This window comes from Penaeus chinensis, chromosome 18 (assembly GCF_019202785.1).
Source record: "Penaeus chinensis breed Huanghai No. 1 chromosome 18, ASM1920278v2, whole genome shotgun sequence".
NCBI lineage: Eukaryota > Metazoa > Arthropoda > Malacostraca > Decapoda > Penaeidae > Penaeus > Penaeus chinensis.
In genome coordinates, this window is record NC_061836.1 from 24,476,423 (window position 1) to 24,501,422 (window position 25,000).

Sequence of the window (25,000 nt, forward strand, 5' to 3'; positions counted from 1 at the left end):
TACTCTTCTCCACTTCCTCTTCCTCCTCCGCCTCCTCTTCCTCTTCCTTTTATTTTTCCCTTTCCCTCTCCCTCTCCTTTCTCCTTCTTCTTCTAATTTTCCTTCTCCTTCTCCTTCTCCTTCTCCTTCTCCTCCCTCTCCCTCTCCCTTTCTCTCAGTGGCTCTTCCCTCGCTCTCCTCGACCTCATTACAGGGCCCGGCCGACTCCCAGGTGTCTCGTTGACCCTAACTTTTATACACACAAACCTTCATGCTCGCCAGACGTTTACTTGTGTCATGCTCACTTTATTGCACGAGTCATTCCCTTTTCCTGGGGTCACACTAGGCATATTTCCCAACAGTGTCTAACTATTCTTTCTACTTAGGCTTATTGCATGAGACACGGCACAACGACGCAAATATTTTAACCTGTTGACTGCGGCCATTACTTAACAAACGAGTTTAACTTTGTGTATGTGAACTCTTGCTTGCTCGACTCACCTCCTACTGGTGGAAGCTCGTAGATGAGGGCAGATCTCGGATTCAAACATCTGTAAAAAAGAAGACAAAGTTTAGTGGTCACTTGTTATGAACAACCTTACTGTTAGACGAGTGCACTACGGACGTTATAAGCCAGCATAAATGGAAGAAGTTCTCTCATATGTCATGAAGTTTCTACACCAAATCCAGACTTTCACATGACCTCAAACATTCACGTACGAAAGCATCTAACAATACCGACGCTAATGATAAAACAAATCCCAGCATACAAATCATGTGGCCTATTTTTTCATTCACCTAGGCATAAATAAACGCATTTTTTTAATCAGATTTCTAGATATGACTCAGTCAGGACTACCTCATTAACCTCGCCAATCCCAAACAGGAAAAACGACGAAGCTACTCTCATTACTTGCACATTCTAGAGCAAAACACTCGGCAATATACATAAATAATCATGCTTTTCGTCAAAAAATGCCGCACGATTTCTACGAGGAAGGTGTGAAGCCAGCCTTAAAGTAATAACGGAAAAGGGATGTTTAATGGTCGTCCACTTTTTTTCTCCTCTGCGTCAGCACGTTCCCGGTCAATGGGATCAGCGTAGACTCTATTATCTATTGAATTTAGTCTCAAGAAACAACATCTTTCTTGATCATACATCACCTAAAAGATATAAGCTCGTAAACTCCTTCCTGCCTTCTCCCCTTCTTACGCTACGAATTTCGTTAATCACTGGGCTAGTCCCTGTACTTATGTATTACATATGTCGACAAGTATATGTGTGAATAAGTGAGTGTGAAGGAGTAAGTGGGTGAGTGAGTGAGTGATTGTGTGAGCGTGTATCTAAGTGTGTGTCTATGTGTCTGTGTCTGTGTGTGCCTGTGTGAGTTTGAGTGTGTGTGTCTTTGCGTTTGTGTAAGTGTGTGAGTATGTGTGTGTGTGTGTGTGTGTGTACGCGTTAATTTATTTATTCATTTACAAGTAAATTAGTAAATAAAAGAAGCCCCCGTTTTCCTAGCTCCGCCAAAGAGAAAAACTTCCCATACAATCAACCAGACGACTAGGACGCGGAGAAAAAACAGGAAAACAAAAACAAATGAAAAACCTAAGAAACCGCTCAATGGAATACGCGGGCGCGCGCTCACGCACGCACACGGGCCCTCAGCGTCTCAAGACAGCGAGGCCCTGAATACCACGATTTTCCGGGTGAGTGCGCGAGCGCGACCTCCCGAGGACCTCCTCGACCAGCGCTCCAGGAACATTTCTTAAACCGGCAAACAAGTTTTCCTTTCCGTTAAAATGACTCTGATTATCAAAATCGTTAAGCGAAAACAATTCGAGTGAAAACCACAAGTAGACAAATATGAATATTACATCGTGGCCAAGAAAAGTGACCCACTGGCGCATGAGGGAAAAGCCCAGCAATTATACGCAGAAGCCATTGCGCGCCCTCACAATGATCATCTAATCGCGGGCTGTACACTTAAGACGGCAAAACGACCTTTCATTTGATCAATGCCCCGGCGCTTTGCTCTCCGGGCGCTCCGCGGGGTTCATTAAAATAATGGGCCAGGCCCTGCGTATTACTGTCAGGCTGCCTGTCCGTCTGTGTCTGTCTGTCTGCCTGCTTATCTATCCGTTTGTTTGCCTGTCTGCCCGCCTACCTGCTTACCTGCGTGCTTGAACGTCAATTTTCGAACAGTTGATGATCATTTTCAGTAAGGTGGTCTTTGATATTCCGGAGAATATTATTTCAGAATAGCTTTGTACTTCTTATTACGATATAAAGGTACAATGTTCCTGCGCCCTTTTAAAACCCTAAAAGTCATTTTCACGCAGGTGTTTATTATACTCGCCCTTGCCTAAGACAGATATAACACACATAGTCTTTCACACTCACACACTCACGCACACACACACACACACACACACACACACACACACACACACACACACACACACACATACACACACACACACATACACACACACACACACACACACACACACACACACACACATACATATTTATATGTATATATATATATGTATGTATATATACTTGTATGTATATATATACACATATACATGTATACCTTCAAATAAATACGTAAGTATATATATATATATATATATATATTTATAGATATATAAATGTATAAACACACATATATGTATATCAATATGTATATATACACATATATGTGTATATTCATACACATATATGTGTATATATATACAATGTATATATACATGTGTGTATATATACCTGTATATACATTAATGTATACATATATGATAATATATATACATATATATGTTAATACATATACATATATATGTTAATACATACATATATATGAATACACACATATATGTATGAATATGTATTAATATACATGTCTACATATATATATGTCTATATATACATACATATATATATGCATTTATATAGATGTGTATATATACACATATATGTATATATATACATATACATATGTATATATGCATATACATATGTACGTGTGTATATATGCTTATACATATGTACGTGTGTATATATAAATGTGTATATATATACACACATCTATATGTATTCATGTATATGTATACATGCATATGTATTTATATATACACATAAATACAAACAAACACGCACACGCACACATACACTATTATTTTCATTTATATACATATATATTTCATATATACATATCTATATCCATTTTTACATATATATACAAATATATTAATGAGTATATATATATATATATATATATATATATATATAGAGAGAGAGAGAGAGAGAGAGAGAGAGAGAGAGAGAGAGAGAGAGAGAGAGAGAGAGAGAGAGAGAGGGAAAGAGAGGGAAAGAGAGGGAAAGAGAGGGAAAGAGAGGGAAAGAGAGGAAGAGAGGGAAGAGAGAGAGAGAGAGAGAGAGAGAGAGAGAGAGAGAGAGAGAGAGAGAGAGAGAGAGAGAGAGGAGGGAGGGAGGGAGGGAGGGAGGGAGGGAGGGAGGGAGGGAGGGAGGGAGGGAGGGAGGGAGGGAGAGAGAGAGAGAGGGAGGGAGAGAGAGAGAGAGAGTAATAGAGAGAGATGTATATATTCTATATATATATAAATATACGTGTATATATGAATAAATACATGTATTTATATATATATATATATATATTACACATATTATTATATACACACACACGTGTATGTGTGTATGTGTGTATTTGTGTATTTGTGTATAATTGTGTATTTGTGTGTATTTGTGTATATATATGTATATACACATACATACATATATGTATACTTTATATATATATAAACAAATATATTTCATATTCTTATACTATATATATATATTACATATACTACATATACATCATATATATACTCTATATACACAATGCGCGCGCGCACAAACACACACACACACACACACACACACACACACACACACACACACACACACACACACACACACACACACACACACACACGCACACACGCACACACGCACACACGCACACGCACGCACGCACGCACGCACGCACGCACGCACGCACACACGCACGTACGCACGCACGCACGCACGCACATTCTCCTTCACTCTGACAGCCCCACTCGCACTCTCACTCTCACCCACACTCACGCCCGTTCTCACCGCCGTCGCTCTACTTACCCTTGGTTATGCGGAAAGAGAGGGGGGCGCACCCCCCCGCCGCCCCGGAAGCCGCCCGTGTAGCCGTAGATTTGATCCTCCTCTGCGTCCGACAGACAACTCGACGGCTGAAAGAGATAAGATGGTCGTTAACAAGGTCGTTTTCATGAGTGTCATTAACATGGCGCTCGTTACCAACCAGGGTGTTCACAAGTGGCTCGTTAACGGACAGGTCGTAACGGAGGAGGAGGCTAACCCAGAACACAATAAAACGTCATGCTCCTTCGAAGGGAAGACACTCGTGTTCGACTCGTTGCACTCCAGCTTATTGAGGTAAGTGTCGACTGAACAATACTTGCAACAGGCTGAAAACATCGCTGAAATGACGCAGCATAGACCCAGAGTAAGGTACAGCATAAAGCACACTTCATCAGAAGGATTAAGCGTTACCCACGCGCTTCATTTGGCAATTTCGCCCAGTGAGCTGAAGCATTAAAGCAAATGATTCCACCTCATTATTCTCCCTAAAATGCCCCTCAAACATTACCAAGTGTGTTAAAGTTTACGGGCGACTCCCCGGTTTTCAGGTAGGTGCCAGGACACCCATCTTCGCTTCATAAAAATAATCATGAAAGTAAGACTCGGCGCGGAAAAGACTGGAAGGGTGTAACTAGGAATAGGAATAAATACGAGAAACAACCCCAAGAGAATGCAATTCAATAACACTCATAGTTTATAGCGCAAAGCCACAGATAGGCCGAATGTGAGGGGAAAAGAGGGTCCAGAGCAAAGGGCGGAAGGGAAGGGTGGAGGGGAGGTGAGTGGGGCCGGGGCAGATGATACAACGAGTCGGGAGGAAAAAATGAGAGAGGGGAGACAAAAGAGGAAGGAATTAGAAAGTTCAAGAGAAAGAAGACAGCGGGGTGCAAAACCGCGGAACAGCTATAGGGGGAATTCAGGAAAGCAAAACGAGCGCGCACACGACCAGAATGTTGCCATGATTCCGTTTTGAGCCGCGGAGCCTTGCACAGGCAAGTACTGCAATTTCATTCCCATTATCGTCGAGTCGGCTTGTGACGCGCGTGATCCCGGGGAGCGCAAGTGGCCTGCCCTCCGGCGCTCTTCGCTGCTGCTGCCAGGGCTGCTCCTAATGCCAATGCTCTAACTCGTGTATTGCAGATATTTCTTCTGAAACTGATAAAGGCCTGCTGCTCAACACGAAACTTTCTGATAGTGCTGGTTACTACAGGTACTGCTGTAGTACTATTGCTGATTTGATTTACACTTGAACAAAAATCGTTTCAAGTGATAGTGGGACTGAAACGAAACCTTAAATCATGATAATGTGAGTCAGACCAGACTCCTCCATTTTGATTTTAATGTCGGATTCAAAACCGTCACGATTAAGTGGTCCTTCCTTACTGTGGCCGCGTTACATTTCATCTTTGTACACACATTACCGCGTGTGTGCTCATATTGATATTGATTCTATTAATATGGTTGCTGTCACTTTAACGCTTACTGTGTGCCATTTGCTGTCCTCCTCCTGTTCATCTACTCATCTTTCCCTTGCATTATCCTAACTCATCTTAATCCTCTTGCTATCAGCCCCGCATCCCTTTATGCTCCGCCTTTTTCCCCGATTCCTACATCATCGCCATCGTGTCCATGCCATTACAAGTCCCTTTTCTTCAACACCGTTATTCTAAGAAAAAATTAAAAAAAACCTTGCTATAGGAATCTTATGCAATATTTTTCTTTCTTTTAAAAAATATTCAACGGCCATGAAGACTCAGGAAAAAGAAGCAAAAAAAAACAAAAACAAAAAACGACGCCCAACAGAGCTTAAGGGGTTTGGGTGTGAGGGCGCGAGAGGAACGAGGGAAAGGCAAGATTGGAGGGGGAGGGGGAGGGGGGAGGGAGGAGGGAGGAGGGATGGGGAAGGGAAAGGCAGGAGGAGGTGGAGGGGGGTGAGAAGGAGGGGAAGTCAGGAAGGGGGAAGGGGAGAAGAGTGAAGGAGGGGATGGGGACTTGGAGGAAAGTCAGGAAGAGAAACAGGATGGGGTAAGAATGGTAGAAGGGGAAGAAGGAATGGGGAAAAGAGAATAAATTGGAGGGGGAAGAGGATGGGGAGAGAAAGTCAGGAGGACGAAGGAGGGTGGGGCCGGATAGGGGAGAAGGAGTTAAAGGGGGATGGGGGAGGAGGAGGAGGAGAGGGAGACCAAGGCGACTGTCGCGTTTGAAAGCCGTGCCGGAAGTCCATTTGAGTAGAGGGTTTTTAAATCTACAAGTCACGAGGATTTTGTGGTGGCGATTGGGGGAGGGAGGGAGGGAGGGAAAAGGAGTTGATGAGGGAGTAGGCGGGGTGCAAGAAGGCAAGGGGGAGGCCGGGGGCGAGAAGGGAGGGGCGTGAGATGGCAAGGAGCAAGGAGGCGAGGGGCGAAAGGGAAGGAAGAGATGTGGGCTCGGCGGGGGCGGGGGGGGGGGGATAAGGCGCAGCATCCACGTCCCTAGGATAAAGCCGACACAGGGCGCAGCAAAGCCCCCGACGCAGCAATCCCAGCATCAAAGTTCGACGGCGCCGCGAGACACGACCAAGGATAATCTCGGTCGCGACAATGAGGGCACAAGAGCGGCCATCAAGGAGCGCCACACTTTTTATTATCCACTGAAGCTGGATATAAAAAAGATCGATCGCTGAACTTGAGCTGACACGAGGTTTTAACCCGATGTAGCTCTCATTGGCGTCCCCGCCCCCCTAGCCCTTCCTCCGTCCCTTCCCCCGCCCCCGCCCCGCCCCCCACATCCGGGCAAACGCACACACCGGCAGTGTCCTCCGGTCCGATGAGCGAGTGTTTGCCGAGCCGAGCCGAAGCGAAAGTTAAACAGACTTAAGAATCCGGCCGAGTTAAGCAAGCGACTCCTTGGAAGCCAGGGTGCGGGGACGGTAAGGGAAAAAAAAAGGAAAATACTGGAAATAATGACAGACTCCTGGCGCACGGGGAGGGAGGAGGGGGGAGGGGTTACGAGACCGATTGAACAAATCCTCAAGGAGAACCCACGCACAAGCTTCTTCACAATACAGGGAGAGCTCCCCACATTCCGCGGCGTGATGGGTGTGTGCTATACATCTCCATAGTGTATAGTACTACATATGAACTGCAACGACTTAAAACACCAGGCCCTAAACCGGTCGTCTTCAGGCTATATATAGTTTATAATAAACACAATTAACGGATCCCCATTCATAAAAACTAAACAAAAGCTGCCTCTGGAGAAATCTTGCTCCAACTTTACAAAGCTTTCAAGCTGCTGCTCTATGAAAACAGACGAAAGACAACACTGCTACAATAAATTATCGCCTTCCTATAATTCAATAGAATTATCCGTACAGGAATATAATCCGCTTATATTAGAATCCATATAAGCACGCAAATATATAGAATATAAACTAATAAATAAATAGGTTGTTATATATATATATATATATATATATATATATATATATATATATAAATATACCTATTTAAGATATATATATATGTGTGTATATGATTATGCATATAAAGATTATATACATATATATATATATATATATATATATATATAAAGACTGTATATGTATCTATATATCATATGTATAAATCATATATATCTTTATATATATATATATATATATATATATCTTTATATATCTATATATCGTTATATATATAAATATATATCTTTATATATATAAATATATATCTTTATATATATATACATTTATATGTATATACATATACACATACATATATATCTGTGTATGGATTTATATATTTACATACATATAGAATATATATAACTATATATACATATATATATGTAGAGAGAGAGACTGGTTGCGAGGATTCGTGACTGGGGCAATCCTAAAATATATTCAGCCGGGGGATTTTACTGCCCAGGGCGAGATAACACTGTCTTACAACCGATTTACTACAGCCACGAGTAACGTCGGAAACACGTCTCTGGGTCTGCACTTGCTGGCATCAAAAACTGGCTTCCGAGTATCCTAACTGAGTAAAATCAAATATACATAGAATATAAACTTAAAAAGTTACAACGAAATTACGAACACACATATAAACATACGACACGTTGTGATCATCTTTCAGAATTCTAATCAGGGGAGCAGATTCCCTAACTACTGGGTATGTAAATATGTGTGTGTGTGTGTGTGTGTGTGTGTGTGTGTGTGTGTGTGTGTGTGTGTGTGTGTGTGTGTGTGTGTGTGTGTGTGTGTGTGTGCATAAATGTATATATACATACACTTATGGTTATAGATGCATATATATATATATATATATATATATACTTATACATACATACATATACATGCATACATATATATGTATATACATATACATACATATATGTGATTACACACACACACACACACACACACACACACACACACACACACACACACACACACACACACACACAGAGAGAGAGAGAGAGAGAGAGAACCTGGTGAACCCCTTCTATTTCTTTTATGTTTAATGAAAACATACATATTTCAATATATATATATGTGTGTGTGTGTGTGTGTGTGTGTGTGTGTGTGTGTGTGTGTGTGTGTGTGTGTGTGTGTGTGTGTGTGTGTGTGTGTGTGTGAGTGGGTGAGTGAGTGAGTGAGTGCACGCGCGCGTGCGCAAGTATCATTGCACTCAGCTATAGATCCTCGCCTCCCGTACAAAGCGCAATGCATCCGTAATGATCATTTAATGTACGCATAAATTTACGACCGCACGACTTCCCCAATAACTTTCGTTCAGCCTCCGAGCCTGCGTCCCGACCGTACCACTCGTTCAATCGGTGCGATGCCGGCAACAGGGTCACGTCAATCACTGTCATTTCTCAACTCTCGCCGCCGCATTACTAAGCACGTTAGCCCCGGGCCCCGAGCGGAAACGTCGTGAAGCCCCTATACACACCGAGCCCCGACCGGGCGCCTCCATCAACACGCCGAGGACGCCACACGCAAGCGGGACTCCCGGCTAATGCTCATAACCGGAGCCCGAGCCCATCTCAGACTCTCAGAAGCCATTCTTGGGACGTTACAAGGCCGTCTCGTGCGTAGAGGCTGTGTTTTGTGGACCGATTCCCGCTGAGATAAACGAAATTGCCCATTCGTCTCGGCCTTGGAGTATAGGGTGACAGCCATACCTCTCCGGTTCCAAAAGTGGGTTATGCTTGGTTTTTCTTTCATTTTTTTCTTGTAATTTATTATCAATTTACTCCCAAAGCCTAGTTTTATTCTGCTCGCTCGATTTTATCTTAGGGTAGGTAAATTCGGTAAACCTGCTATATTTGTGCAATGATCTTGAGAGGCAAAATCCCTTACATGAACATGTTTCTCTTATCTTGAAAACTTCCCATTTAATATTCCATTTAGTTCCCATTTATCTATAAGCATATACAAGATATACGCATGCTATCTATAATCGATCTGTGTCTTCATGCAAAGTAACATCCCATCACCCAAGCCAAATGTGGCCGCGCTATGGAGATAGTGAAACACGGAGGATATAACCTTAGATTTTATACCCCGCAATCCCCACTCCGCGCGACAGCCGGATAACACTAAACAAAACGTGTTATGTGACCTCTGGTGAGGCCGTAGTCACGTCCTTGATAACACGCGAGCTTCCTCCATACAGAACTGCCTCTCTGCGATTCGAATCGACCTCTAACCTAACATTTGACAATATAGCTAATAATTAAAAAGAGCGCGCGCGCGCGCGCGTGGTGTGTGCCTCGTGTGTATGCGAACTATTATAAACTAACAAGTATAATAAATTCTATCTGTTGGCTATATCTTACACATCAGTTCTAGTTATATTGGCACAAAGTTTGTGATAAAATACTCGGCCGACTGTATAGCGCAATCAGGTGGTTGTATCTGTTGCCATAAAGTTTCACAGAGTTATGGCGGGGTTGCAGGGCTATGAATCCTTTTCGCGTGTATAGATGGCCCGATGAAGATAGTCGACATGTGGCCAAAGATAGAGAAGATAGCTAGGCAGATCGATCGATGGATAGGCTGCGTTAGTCCCTCACGAATGCCAGGATCAAACATTGGTTCGCTGATGCACACGAATTCACTCACGTTCGGTTACGGAAAGCAGGTTTAGGTTAGGTTAAGATACGTTACGTTACGCTGAATTGAGTTAGTTAAGTTGACCTGAGTCAGCAAAGTTAAGTAAGGTTAGGTCATTCCTACTTAATCTAAGCCTTCTCGTACTTTTCGTTCCCAACTGAAGTATCTGCTCACAAGCACTACGCTCCTTCTTTCGTCCTCCATTCAACACAAATCACTCCCACGCAGCACTTCCGGTCCCCTTCGTTAATTACCCTGCTAGCCCTTACACGTACAAGTAACGCTACAGCTCTTTATCCCAGGCTGAAGCATACTCCACCTCCACGCAACCTGCCACTGGAAATTTTACTTGACGGAGTGGCTTGTGAAAATATCGCCTTAATTAACAAAAGTGCAATTTTTACTTAGCAATGACGATCATTTGTCACCATGGCGAATTTTGCAAACCATACACATACACACACTGTACCAGATTACAGGTGGTTAATTGCAGGGGAATTATGCATTAAAATCATTAAATAAATAAGACAGAAAAAAACACAAGGTAGGGAGATGATAAAGGCCGAATGGAAGAGCATACATTCACCGAATTTTGCTTAAAATTCGAGCAGAATTTTTTCCAAGATGAAAAACAAAAAAATACAAAAATCATATTCCTAGACGAGGTGTAATGTACAAGCACATCGGGAGCTCGCCTGAGCACCGTCGCGAACTTGAAACGGAAATATCAGCCGGCGGCCATTATTCTCCGTTACTCATTTCCAAAATGGTAAGCCCTCGGAATAAGCAAGCGAACAAAGGCCTACGCAGCTGCAGAAAACATTCTTTTCATCCCTTCGTTCCTTCTTTGTGTACCGGATCCTTTAATTTTCAGTGAGATTAACTTTTTTCACGGCCTTAATCATAGTAAAAAGTTGAGCATTTTCTAAACAGCGTCAGTGAATAGCCCCACATCTTAAAAAACATATTTTGAAGCGCGAAAAGTGTGTACAAGAGAAGTTCACATTCAGCGCGTTAGCATATTAGCGAGAGCACCGTGCGCACAAACACAATAATTAGCAGACAGGCAACGAATTAACCAGCGCTGAAAACCTCCACGTATAACACGTAGAAACAAAAATGCGCAAAACAAGATCAATTTAAATAATCATAAGGATATACGGAATCAGCGGGCTTATTCGTAGCATCCTCTGCCTCCCCCATCCCTTCTCCCCTTCGCCTCCTTTTTCTTCCTTCCCTTCTCCCTTCCCTTCTCCCTCCTCCCATTTCTCCCTTCCTCTCTCCTCTGTTTTCCCTTTTCTCCTCTTCTCTATTTTCTCTTTTCTTTCTCTCTTCTCTTTTCTGTCTTCACTCTTCTCCCTTATCTCTTCATTCTGTCCTCTTCCTTCTCGTTTCTCCTCCCTTCCCCTTTCTCCACCCCCCCCCCTTCCTCCCATGCCACGATCACTGCTTGTCGCGAATGCAGCAATCTACGTCCGGCAGATGCTGGCAAACTCTCGGATCACTTAGAACGAATTTCGTAAAGTTACGCGCTGCATTCAAATCTACATTACAAATGAACAGACTTTAGACCGGGATCCGCTGACTACGGTTCCTCCTCTCTCCCTATCCCCTCCTCGCCCTCTTTCTCTTCCTATTCTTTCCATCCTATCCTTCCTACCCCTTTTATCCTCTTCTCTGCCCTTTCTCGTCCCCCCCGCCCTCTTATTAAGTCGTGTCCCCCATCCTCCCTTTCCTCCTACTCCTCGTCCTACCCATCTCATTCCGTCGATCTCTTCCTCTCTTTCCCCCTTCCTCCCTCTTCCTTACCTCTCTCCACTCCCCCTCCCCTTCTAATCCTTCCCCCCCTCCCATCCCTATCATTCCGTCATTCCCCTCTCCTCCCCTCCTCTCCCCGTGTTCCCTCTCCTTCCCTTCCTCTCCTCTACCCCTTCCTCCCTCCCCTCCCCTCCCCTCCCCTCCTCACCCCTTCCTCACTCCGTCCTCTCCCCTTCCTCACCCTTAACCTCCCCCTCCCCTCCCCTTCTTCACCCTTCCCTTCCCTTCCCTCCTCTCCCCCACCTCATTTCCCCTTCCCCTTCCCCGCCCCTTAAATATCCTGCAGCCACACAACACACTCTACCTCCGCCTATTTCAGTGCGGAATCTGCGGCGTTGAAAGCTAATGGTCCTGATTTAAATTAAGTAATTTAAATGAGAAAGGAATTGAAGAGCGAGGCTGGGAAGAGAACTCGGGGGAAGAACGAAAAAAGGAAGGGGCATATATTAAAAATAGTGAGTGTGATAGTGAGTGAGTGTGTGTGTGTGTGTGTGTGTGTGTGTGTGTGTGTGTGTGTATGTGTGTGTGTGTGTGTGTGTGTGTGTGTGTGTGTGTGTGTGTGTGTGTGTGTGCGTGTCCGTGTGCGTGTGCGTTTGCGTGTGCGTGTGCGTGTGCGTGTGCATGTGCGTGTGCGTGTGCGTGTGCGTGTGCGTATGTATGTGCGTGTGCGTATGTATGTGCGTGTGCGTGTGCGTATGTATGTGTGTGTGCGTGCGTGTCTTAATGCATACATGCATACGAACATACACTCAAACACACATACATACATAAGTACATACATACATACATACATACATACATACATACATACATACATACATACATACATACATACATACATACATGCATGCATATATACATACATATATAAGGGCAGGCTATTAAGGAGGGGATATTCCAGTCCCTGAAATGGTCGAGAGCGTTATCGCCTTCCCCGGCTGGCACGCCTCCACCGATGTTTTTCTCCTTCCCTCTCTTACTGCATGCACACGCGCATATATACATATATACAAACACACACATGCGCGCGCTCGCATACACATACACATACAAACTCATGCACACGCACACACATACATGCACAAGCAGAAAGAGAGTGTTGAGACGAGGCAGACACCAAGAGACGTGAAAGCCGTGAAGAGGCAAATCTCCATAGCCCATGCCCGCCCGTCTCACCCCGCCCCCGTGCATCACGCGATCGCCCTTCCACAATGCATCATCACGGAAGAATTAATCACAAGTCGGAACGGGTTTTCTCTCGCCAACGTCCATCCCTCGTAATCTGGAAGTCTTGGCCGCTCTGCCATAAAATTTACATGCAATAATTGCTCCCGTATTGCCTCCACAAAGTGCCACCGCGCCGCGCCGCCCACAGGCTCCACGCCCGCTGCTGCATCTTCCTCTCCCCGCCCTTTTGCATCCCTGCGCCCCCATCACCGCCGCCCACGGCCTCGCAGGTACATGCAGGTGCGATTTTTATGCTCGCCCTTCGCCGCTCGGGGATGCAATGCCTTATCTTCGCTCCCTCCTAATGTAGTGTCCGCGCCGGGCCATTGCTGCCTTCCCCCGCCCGCTCCGCTGCCATACTTTTGCAGAGGCCATTGCCGCTGCTCTCCTCACATGTCATGCAAGCATCTCTGGTTTATGTGTCCCATTGCTTGCTCCCCTTTCCCTGCTTACCCCCCCCCCCCCCCACTCCTTTTCCCTTCTGCCGGGCTATTACTCTCTCCTCCTCCTCCTCTTTTTGTATCGACCGCTAGGCTACTCTCCGCTACTTCTTGCTTCTTTTTGCTATCTGCCGGCTGTAAAAGTCCACAATGCAATATCGGTAATCAACGATTCGATATGCGATCTGCACCGTGGATTACGTACTTCTGATTACGTCATACCTTGCATTGTGGGATTATTCATCCTCACTAATACATTTTTCATATTTGTCACTGTTTCTCTCCCTGTGTGCCTGTCTACCAACAACCAACCGACCGACGTAACCGGCTGGCTGGCTGGCTGGCTGGCTGGCTGGCTGGCTGAATGACTGGCTGGCTGGCTGGCTGGCTGGCTGGCTGGCTGGCTGGCTGGCTGGCTGAATGACTGGCTGGCTGGCTGGCTGGCTGGCTGGCTGGCTGGCTGGCTGACTGACTGACTGACTGACTGACTGACTGACTGACTGACTGACTGACTGACTGACTGAATGAATGACTGACCGACCAACCTGAGGGAGGGAGGGGGAGAAGAAGGAAGGAAGGAAGGAAAGAAGAAAGGAAAGAAGGAAGGAAGGAAGGAAGGAAGGAAGGAAGGAAGGAATCTGCACCGTGGATTACGTACTTCTGATTACGTCATACCTTGCATTGTGGGATTATTCATCCTCACTAATAAATTTTTCATATTTGTCACTGTTTCTCTCCCTGTGTGCCTGTCTACCAACAACCAACCGACCGACGTAACCGGCTGGCTGGCTGGCTGGCTGGCTGGCTGGCTGGCTGGCTGGCTGGCTGGCTGGCTGGCTGGCTGGCTGGCTGGCTGGCTGGCTGGCTGAATGACTGGCTGGCTGGCTGGCTGGCTGGCTGAATGACTGGCTGGCTGGCTGACTGGCTGGCTGGCTGGCTGGCTGGCTGGCTGGCTGGCTGGCTGACTGACTGACTGACTGACTGACTGACTGACTGACTGACTGACTGACTGACTGACTGAATGAATGACTGACCGACCAACCTGAGGGAGGGAGGGGGAGAAGAAGGAAGGAAGGAAGGAAAGAAGAAAGGAAAGAAGGAAGGAAGAAAGGAAGGAAGGAAGGAAGGAAGGAAGGAAGGAAGGAAGGGAGGGAGGAAGGGAGGGAGGAAGGGAGGTAGGGAGGGGGGGGGAGGGAGGAAGGAAGGGAAGTATGGAGGGAGTAGGGAAGGCAAGGAAGGAAGGTGAAAGGGGGAGAGGATGAGGGGGAAGGGGGGAGGGAGGGAGGGAGGGAGGGAGGGAGGGAGGGAGGGAGAGAGAGAGAGAGAGAGAGAGAGAGAGAGAGAGAGAGAGAGAGAGAGAGAGAGAGAGAGAGAGAGAGAGAGAGAGGGGGGGGGGGGGAGGGGGAGAGAGATAGATAGAGAGAGAGAGAGAGAGAGAGAGAGAGAGAGAGAGAGAGAGAGAGAGAGAGAGAGAGAGAGAGAGAGAGAGAGAAGGGGGGGGAGATAAAACCACACAAAGAGGAGCCTCATTAGTTGGTCCAGCAGCATCTTTTCATCTCGCAGGCGCGTATGACTTTAATGGGAGTTGGGAGCCCTACCCAATATGGCTTCCCTTATACTTTCGCGTTCTATCCCCACACATACCCACTACTCCCTTGCCCTTTCTGAAAGAATATCCACATCTACCACTCATGATGCTGTGATACCCTAGGCGTCAGAAAAAAAAAGAAAGAAAAAGAAATAACAGAGTAAAATAAAATACTTCAAATAATAATAACGACAACAACCGAAAAAAAAACTACATAAACAATAAACGCCAGGATGATGATGATGTGATGATAAAGAAGTAAAACAAACAAAAAGCTCCAGCATCTCTCATCATCAAGGGCGCATACGAGACGTACGTGTAACTCTATAATCCCTGACTGGGCTTGTTTAAAAACCTGTGAATCAGAAAAGTAAACCTGATCATCTCTGTCCTTTTTAGTACTCAACTGCATTGGGGGAAACCAAGCGCTGGCAGTGACTTGTTGCCGAGTTTCTTTTCAGCGGATAACTGAATTAAGCATATTCATTCTGCCGGATTGTTGCGGTGCGCCTCTCTGATAAATTGTGTATATGCTATATATAATCATATGACTATGAATTTTAAAATCAGATTTTTTTATTATCGTTTCCATTTGAGTCAAAGAGATACTGTTATCATTTCTAGTACAAGGACGAACATCAACGTTGCATTTTCAGATCATATTTTTAGTTTGAGGCAGACAGACAAACACGTAGTTTGTCTTTCTACCTGAAAGCCTGCTTGCCTATCTCCCTGCATGATTTCTTGACAGTCTACCTGCATAACTGTTTACCTGTCCACCCACCTGAATGCCTCCCCTCCATCTAAGTATCTGCGATCAGTCGGGTACGCTGACGCTCCTGCACTAATAAAAACGAAAAGTCTGCTTAACTGCACGACTTTTGCCTGCCCGCGTCCCACCAGCCAAGGGCACGAGCGGGTTTGAACGTCACGTCAGAGGGCCAGGTACGACTAGATTACCCAACTTTTGTTTCATAAGCATTCCTAAACTCAACTCCCTTTCCCCTCACTCAAAGATTGCAAGTGGTGCTGAAACGAAATTTTCCATCAGAGAGATTTTTTTTAATGTTTCAGCCAACCTTGCATTTACCATTAAATATTTCCCCTTTATCCTTTACTTCTCAAAGCGGATATATGAAAAGAACAATTTACAAAGACCTTATGGCGATACAATAAAATCATATATGCGTCTTTTCAGTGGATCTTATTTATCTAAAACAAATGATGGTAATAAAAATGTTCCTACAAAGGCTTCATTAAAAACAATGAGGGGGGGGGGATTGTGAAGACGGTAAAAAGGGAGAAAGGGAGGGAGGGAGGGAGGGAGGGAGGGGGGGAGGGAGGGAGGGAGGGGGAGGGAGGGAGGGAGGGAGGGAGGGAGGGAGAGAGAGAGAGGGAGGAAGGGAGGGAAGGTGGGAGAGTGGGGAGGAGGGAAGGAGAGAGTGGAAGGAGAAAGGAGGTAGGTAGGTAAAAAGAAAGAAAAAGACGGATGGGGGGAGGGAGGGAAGCAGGTAAGGAGAAGGGGAGAAGGGAAGAAGGGAGCGAGAGAGAGAGAGAGAGAGAGAGAGAGAGAGAGAGAGAGAGAGAGAGAGAGAGAGAGAGAGAGAGAGAGAGAGAGAGAGAGAGAGAGAGAGAGAGAAGAGAGAGAGAGAGTGAGCACGAGGACGGTTAGGGAAAGAGGTAAATGGGAAGGGGGCGTGTGAGAATGAGAATGAATCTAAGAAGTGTATATCCTGCCGTTCTTAACCACTTGTCGCCTTCATGTTCGCTCACACTAGTTCATTCATTCTCGGCGTGGAGGTGAAACCCGCATTGTTTACACTTATTAAACAATAAAACCCCAAATTGCTTTTTCCGCCGCCGCCATCACTGCCCTATAGCCTAGTCATGGGGGTAAGATATTCACCTCTCTCTCTGCGAGTAAGCTGAACGTGCAAGAGTAAATGTATATGCGTGTGTGTGTGTGTGTGTGTGTGTGTGTGTGTGTGTGTGTGTGTGTGTGTGTGTGTGTGTGTGTGTGTGTGTGTGTGTGTGTGTGTGTGTGTGTGTGTGTGAGTGTGTGAGTGTGTGCGTGTGCGTGCGTGCGTGTGTGCGTGTGCGTGCGTGCGTGTGTGCGTGTGGGTGTGCGTGTGCGTGTGTGTGTGCGTGTGTGTGTGCGCGTGTGTGTGTGTGTGTGTGTGCGTGTGTGCGTGTGTGTGTGTGTGCGCGTGTGTACGTGCGTGCGTGCGTGTGTGCCTGCGTGCGTGTGTGCGTGTGCGTGTGTGTTATATATATATATATATATATATATATATATATATATATATATATATATATGTATATATATATATAATATATATATAACATATATATATAATATATATATATATAACATATATATAATATATATATATGTGTGTGTGTGTGTGTGTGTACATACATACATGTATATATATGTATATATACATATATATATATATGTGTGTGTGTGTGTGTGTGTGTGTGTGTGTGTGTGTGTGTGTGTGTGTGTGTGTGTGTGTGTGTGTGTGTGTGTGTACATACATACATGTATATATATGTATATATACATATATATATATGTGTGTGTGTGTGTGTGTGTGTGTGTGTGTGTGTGTGTGTGTGTGTGTGTGTGTGTGTGTGTGTGTGTGTGTGTGTGTGTATAAACATATATGTATATATATGTAAATACATGTATGTATATACATCTATGTATATATTTATATGTATATACTGGTAATATCGTGCAGGTAGGAAGAGCGTCGTCATTTAGTTTCCACAAACAGGAAAAGCCGAGCGGACCAGACACGCGCCTCCTTGAGTTCCTTCCAACATGTTTGTCACACCCTTCGCTTATTACGCTAATCGAATTTCTTTGGATACATATCATACCCTCAGTTTTCATGAAACAAACTGGCTGTCAACACAACAAAAAACACAAACAGCGCTATTCTCTGCCACCTCAAGTGTCATAGGCAGAGAACCCTATCTAGCATCCTATATCCATGTCGATTAGCAGACAAGGATCTATTTTCTTATATTTTCTTTACATATATGTTTAATCAGAGAAGTCGAGCGCAAATCCTTTTGGATCTACACTTACTAAGCATTACAAAAATCATGATTATCATGAACCAAGGATGCTAAAACGATGGAGTGCCAATGCATGTAATCAGTCATATTTTATGGCCATATAATTATTTAAATCTAACATTGCAAATATCATTATCTTCATCTTATTATGTTTCTCGATAACCGTAGACTCTGAAATATTTGCAATTCGCTGTCATCCAACTAGCTTTACACTTTCTTATTCAGGGTGGTCGAGCTATAATACATAATTCCCGCATTATGCATTCCCGTCATTTCGGGTCTGGGCGTGCCTGGTCAGCGGCAGCAGGTTCGTGTTTGAGAGCAGCAGTGACCCCTCGCAAGGTCTTACAAGGGCTCCTAAGGATGCTATTGAACCCCCTACACAACCCCGTTTCCTCCTCCGCCCCCTTATCCGGCCTGCCCTTCTCCCTCTTTCGCTCTCCAACACCACAAAAATAGCCGGACCCTCGCTGGTCACTACCTGCATTTTTGTCACCAACAGAAACAAAGACAGGACACAAGACAAAGAACGGACACTAGGCAAAGAAAGGGTCGTTGTAAATATGTCTGCGAGGACCACTGACCCTCTGATGAGAGCCTCTCACACGGGCAGAGGGCGGAGCTCATCTCTACACCAAAGACTCAGAGCCAATTTTTGTTCTTCTTTTTTTGTGTGGGGAGGCCAAGAGAAAAATAAAGGGGAAAAGGAAATATGAACAACAATATGAACAGGGACGCCGACGTTTCCGCCAAGACGCAGGCTGGAGAAGGCGAGTGGACAGATAAGAATTCCTAAAGGCGAGTGGAGAATATAGCACGCCAGATATTGCGACCTTTTAAGACAGGCCTACGAAAGTTTCCTACTTGACCTGAAGGAGCCATTCCCCCATCGCCTATGGGAATCGAGACCACCTTTTCTCTCTCTTCCTTCCCCTCATCCCTCCCCTCCCCTTTATTTCTCTCTTCTCCTCTTCCCTTCTCCTCTCTCTTCCCCCCTTTTCTTCACCTCTTCTTTCTCTGCTTTCTGCCCTCGCCTCACATTTCATTTCCCTCATAATCCTCTTTCTTCTTGTTTATGCTCTCCTCTCTTTCCACTCCCCCTTACCTCTCCTATACTTTCCTCTCCTTGTATACTTACTGCTCCCTACTTCTCCCTTCTGCTCTCCCCTCTTCCTTCCTCCCCCTTTTTCTTCCCTCCCCTCCCCCACCTCTCCTCTTCCTTTACGTTACCATTCATTTTCTTCCCCTATTTCTCCCCTCCTCTTCAAAATTCTCTATCTCTTCGATCCTTGCTCCTTTCTCCTCTCCTCCCTCTCCTTGCTCCTTTCTCCTCTCCTCCCTCTCCTTGCTCCTTTCTCCTCACCTCCCTCCTTGCACCTTTCTCCTCTCCTCCCTCCTTGCTCCTCTCCTCCCTCCTTGCTCCTTTCTCCTCACCTCCCTCCTTGCACCTTTCTCCTCTCCTCCCTCCTTGCTCCTCTCCTCCCTCCTTGCTCCTTTCTCCTCTCCTCCCTTCCTGCTCCTTTCTCCTCTCCTCTCTCCTCCCTCCTTGCTCCTTTCTCCTCTCCTCTAGCCTTTCTCCTCTTTCCCCCTTCCTCGCTCGGCCTCTTCGTGCAAGCATCACCATCATCATCCCCCCCCCCCCCCTCTTTCCCGCCCTATGACAACGTGCAGAGCTGGCACAATATTCCCAGGCACAATATTCCGTCATTTTGAATAAGCTTAGATTCACGTCGATCCCTCGCAGGTATCAAGAGGATGGTCACGGGAAGTGAAAAGCCAACTTTCACATTAGCTGCAAAAATATCTTAAATATTTTCGTCGTTATACAAACTCGAATATTTACGGACTTGAAAGAAGTCTACTGGGATCGTCCGCCATTCCCATTCTCTCGACAAATCCACGAAACCAGCACGAACGCACGCACGCACGCGAGAACACGAGGACGGAACAAAACAGGCGAATAATCAACTAATTGGTCAGCCCCACTCTTTCTGCCGCCGCCCACAATCAGGACCCGCTTGTTCGCAGGCGCTCTCCCGCCCACGTCACATCAGGCGCCCATATTTTCCTCGCCCACACACATGGTTCATAGTTACCACGCTTTAACGACGGGTTGTGTGGTGCTGTGTGATGTTGTGTGATGTCCCTTATGTGTTTGATGTTGATCAGCGCTCCCCCGCTCACGCTGGCATGTTAGAGGTCCTCCTTCGACATATCACCGCGCCCGCACGAAGGGGCTCGGCCGCTGACCGAAGGGGAACGAAGCGAGATATTACAGTAATTCATGTTATGTTCCCGCCGTAAGAATATAGACAAATAAACGAATGAACTTAAAAATGCGAAATGAACTATTACTCACAAAGCAAAAATCAGTAACAGCTCTACGCAGATACCTATAAAAATATAAAATCCCATCTAACAGTATTTCTACTCTCAGTAAGTATGACGGTCAATATCACATTTCCGAGCCCAAAAACACCAGCAAAGATTGCAACAGAGCCAGCAGTACTCGCAGTTGTGCGCACGTGTGGGAGGCCAGCGAAAATTTAACAGTAATACTCCCCTAATGTGATTACCGCTCTAATTTTGGGATTAAATTCAGGCGCATCAGATGTGGACACAAGGAATATAAGATGCATTTCCCCTAGGACGTGACTAGGGTGTGCGAGGACGAGGCCCGTTCTCTCGGAGGGTTAAGCGTCCTTCGTCATAATGTTACTTCTTATATTAACAATAGCGAGTGAATGAAGGTATATACAGGGTCTGTGAACGAATCGGACCCTCAATATATGAACGGGAAATGTCACAATTATATAACAAATTACTTTCGTTCACACTTGCCTAGATGTGATCTGCCTTACCTCTATCACATTGAACGTTCGTATCTTGTCAACCACGTTAATTCATTTACATCACATACGGTAACGTATTCGGAGACATTAAGAACAATGGAAATTCTGTCTTTAATATCATCTTCCTACCAAGATAAGATCTCAAGACCCAGCAGGATACCGTATAATTGTGCCGAATGAGCTTAAGTGCCGTATAGGCCTATTTGCTGCACTCCCTGTTGGATAAGCCTATAGTGAGAGAAAAAAAAAAAGGGCATCAGTTTCTCATACGAAGCTATTTTGCTTCTAGTCTTAGCGAGGCCAGGCGAGCATTTATTTAACCATCCCACATGACTTTCAGTCTGAGAGAATACACGTATTTTGGTTACATTTATAACATAGTCCCTGTGCCTGTATATTTGTTTGCTTATGTGTACGAAAGCATAAAAGGGACTCCAGGCGTAACCGTATTTCCCAATCCGGTATACCCCCATTCGCTCTATCGCTAACACCAAAATAAGGTTTTTCGCAGCTAAATTTCCTACATGCATTTCAGCTGCTGTAGAGACCGGCCCTCATTTCTCCCACGGTCCCGTATAACCACGGCCGCTTTCCTCGCCACACAACGCATCGAAGTAATAGCAGAGAGTGCTGTGGCTGTAAATCTGGCGCTGGGAAGAAGTCGCTTCCGGCGCTGGGACCCCGTTCGGAACCCTCGGCCCACGGAAAATGCAGGCCTCTTCCTCGGCGATCCATGCAAGAGAACCATCGTACTTGCGGTAGATACGAGAATGCATATGTGTGTGTGTGTGTGTGTGTGTGTGTGTGTGTGTGTGTGTGTGTGTGTGTGTGTGTGTGTGTGTGTGTGTATAGTGTATACATATGTACATATGTACATATGTATATATGTATATATATAAATATATGTGTATATATAAATATATATATATATTTATATATACACATATATTTATATATATACATATAAACATATATACATATGTACATATGTACATATGTATACACTATACACACACACACACACACACACACATACACACACACACATACACACACACACACACACACACACACACACACACACACATACATACATTACACACATACATACATACACACATACAACACACACACACACACACACACACACACACACACACACACACACACACACACACACACACACACACACACACACACACATACACACACACACACACACATACACATATACACACATACACACACACACACACACACACACACACACACACACACACACACACACACACACACACACACACACACACACACACACACACACATACACACACACACACACACACACACATATGTATTCAAGCTACTCTTCCCTTCTATCCATATGAGCACATACCTCACTATACAGAGTTCGTTTCGGGTGTGTGTGTGTGAGGGGGTCAAGGGCTAAGAAGTGGTTGTGTTGTCCGAGAGCAAATCGCAATCGAATATCGACAGGGCACGCAGTCTGCGGTGTGCGATATCCATGTTTCACTTTATGCAGCAAGTAAGGCTCTGAGTTCCTTCCTAGCTAATTGTTAAACGTCGATAGTGCGTGTTTCTAAGAGTTTTAGTTTAAAGCCTTCTTGAAGCAGAATGACGAAACTTAACGGCAAATCAAATGATATTAGCTGCAGCTTCTGTAAACATATGCCTTTCATAACTCGCACTTCTGTTTAATAACACGGACAGATTCTGGAAAAAAGATCTTAGCCCTCATCTACTCGCGTGTCGTCAGTAATGAAACGACTTCAACAGCTGGGCAATCTACCTGACAAGGCAAGGCTTCGTCAACAAACGGCATTATAACTAATTCAAAAAAAGCACAACCACTCAAGGTGCGTGTGTAATCCTTCCAAGTTTACCCAGGCTGAATGACGGATCCTCCCCAATTCCGTCTTGCTGTCCCCTGTAAGACACCGAACCTTGTACCATATTCTACGTTCCTCAGCCTCGTCCAACACGCCTAGTTTCCGCGCGTCTCGTCTCCTATTCTCTCCGCTTATTCCCAGACCTATCCATTCTTCTGACCCTCTTCTATTAACATTCTCATTCGCAGTCCCCCTTTCCTTTCCGCTGCCCTCCCGCCCCGCCCCCATCCCTTGCCTGCCCAACCCTCGAGGCTGAGCGCGAGCATTAATTCGCCCATCATTCCCCGTCGTTCTTGTGATGGTCCTGACGCCCCCAGGAGGCTACATTCTTCGCCGTCACTTTAAGAGATTAAACTTCTCGAGAAATCTTGTGGATGCAAGATGGGGAAGGGCGGAGGGAGACAGGGAGGGGGAGGGCTGGAGGCTGAGATGGATAAAGGGGTCTGAGTGAAACATTCAAAGGCTCCCTGTTGCGCTTCTTTCACTAAGTACTTGTCATACGATCCTATTATTCGAAAATATACTTATACACTCGTTTACACAACATTCAGCCTCGCGCCATCCTTACAATCGCTCGTATTTACCCGTCAGACAACCTGGCACGTCCTTAAGTCTGCACATTTGCAAAAGTGTCAAATCCCTGTTGTGCTCGTTCCCTCTTTTTCTTCACTTATAAAATGCTGAGCGCAACATTTCAGAAAAGCTAATTTTCTTTTCCAGAGGATGCACTTAGAATATATCACACCCGGTCGTTATGCTTAAGCGGTGTTCATTTTTAGAACGATTATTCCAAATTCTTTTTTGTCCTGGACTTTTCACGTCCTTTCTGTCTCCCCATTTTCCCCGACAGGGATTTCACGGACCTAACCCCCACTCCCCACATGGTGTTCTGAAAATGTCCTTGTTTAAATACAAATGTTCGGTTTCTAAAATTTCCCTGTCATTGGCTTCCACCAAAATACTGATAATGGAGTGCATTTTCCAGTTAATTACATCAAATTAATTACTAGAAGTACATTAATATTGCTCTGAATTAATGTGCAAATATCATCGCGGAAGAAAACATCGACCGAGCTGGTTCACACACCATTTATCAACCCACACCGCCAGCCGCCCCCCTCCCCCCCAGCCCTCAACCCAGCGCCAGCCTGTCCATTCCAATGCTTGCCTCACTTCCAGCTCCCTGCTTACCACTTCGGCTCCTATTCAATGAGCCGACGCGGCAACAAAAGCTTAATCCTGCGCCGCCCGCCTCTGGTTGGATTCTGCAACACCCTTCGATGTTTACCAATCAGTCACAAAGGCGTCCCTTCCCTTCCTGTTCCCTTACACTTTACACCTAGACTCGTGAGCAACAATGCTCGCCTATACATGCTCCTCAGTCAAGTCATGTAAACAGGAATCATGAAAGAAAGATAAAAACAAAAATCTGAAGTATACACTGTTCCCTAACCCAGAGTGCAGTGGCGGCCATAAAGGTCTCGACTACGACCCAACTCGGGAGCGTCGTGGCGATGGTCGTACTCACGTTGTATCTCCCGGGGACGTAGATGGGCTGGTCGTCGTACGGCCGGTGTTCGGGCGACGACGAGTGCGACGACGTCTGAGAGGAGCTGTGTTGTCTGGCTTGCGAGGACGACGACCCTGCGCCGTCAGCCTGGTCGTCGTCGTCGTGCTGCTGGAGCTGGTGCTGGAGGGGCTCGTGCTGCAGGGAGCGCGCGGGCGAGGGCGGCTGCGGCTGGGCGCCCGACGGGTCATCCTCCGTGACCTGCGGCGTCTTGATGCGGTTCACCAGCTG

General features: G+C 45.6%; 1 protein-coding gene across 7 annotated transcripts in view; it reads right to left on the reverse strand.

The window, feature by feature from the left end:
* LOC125034568 overlaps positions 1-25,000 on the reverse strand; it is a 285,743-nt gene that overhangs the window by 118,897 nt on the left and 141,846 nt on the right. For 6 of the 7 annotated variants that reach the window (XM_047626460.1, XM_047626459.1, XM_047626458.1 and 3 more), the window contains exons 2-4: positions 24,731-25,000; positions 4,157-4,263; positions 481-530 (exon numbers count right to left, since the gene is read on the reverse strand). The exon at positions 24,731-25,000 is cut by the window's right edge and continues 114 nt beyond it. In XM_047626460.1, the coding sequence (XP_047482416.1) occupies positions 481-530; positions 4,157-4,263; positions 24,731-25,000 (427 nt within the window). The remainder of the gene's footprint in view (positions 1-480; positions 531-4,156; positions 4,264-24,730) is intronic. The other variant, XM_047626464.1, reaches the window with a different exon arrangement.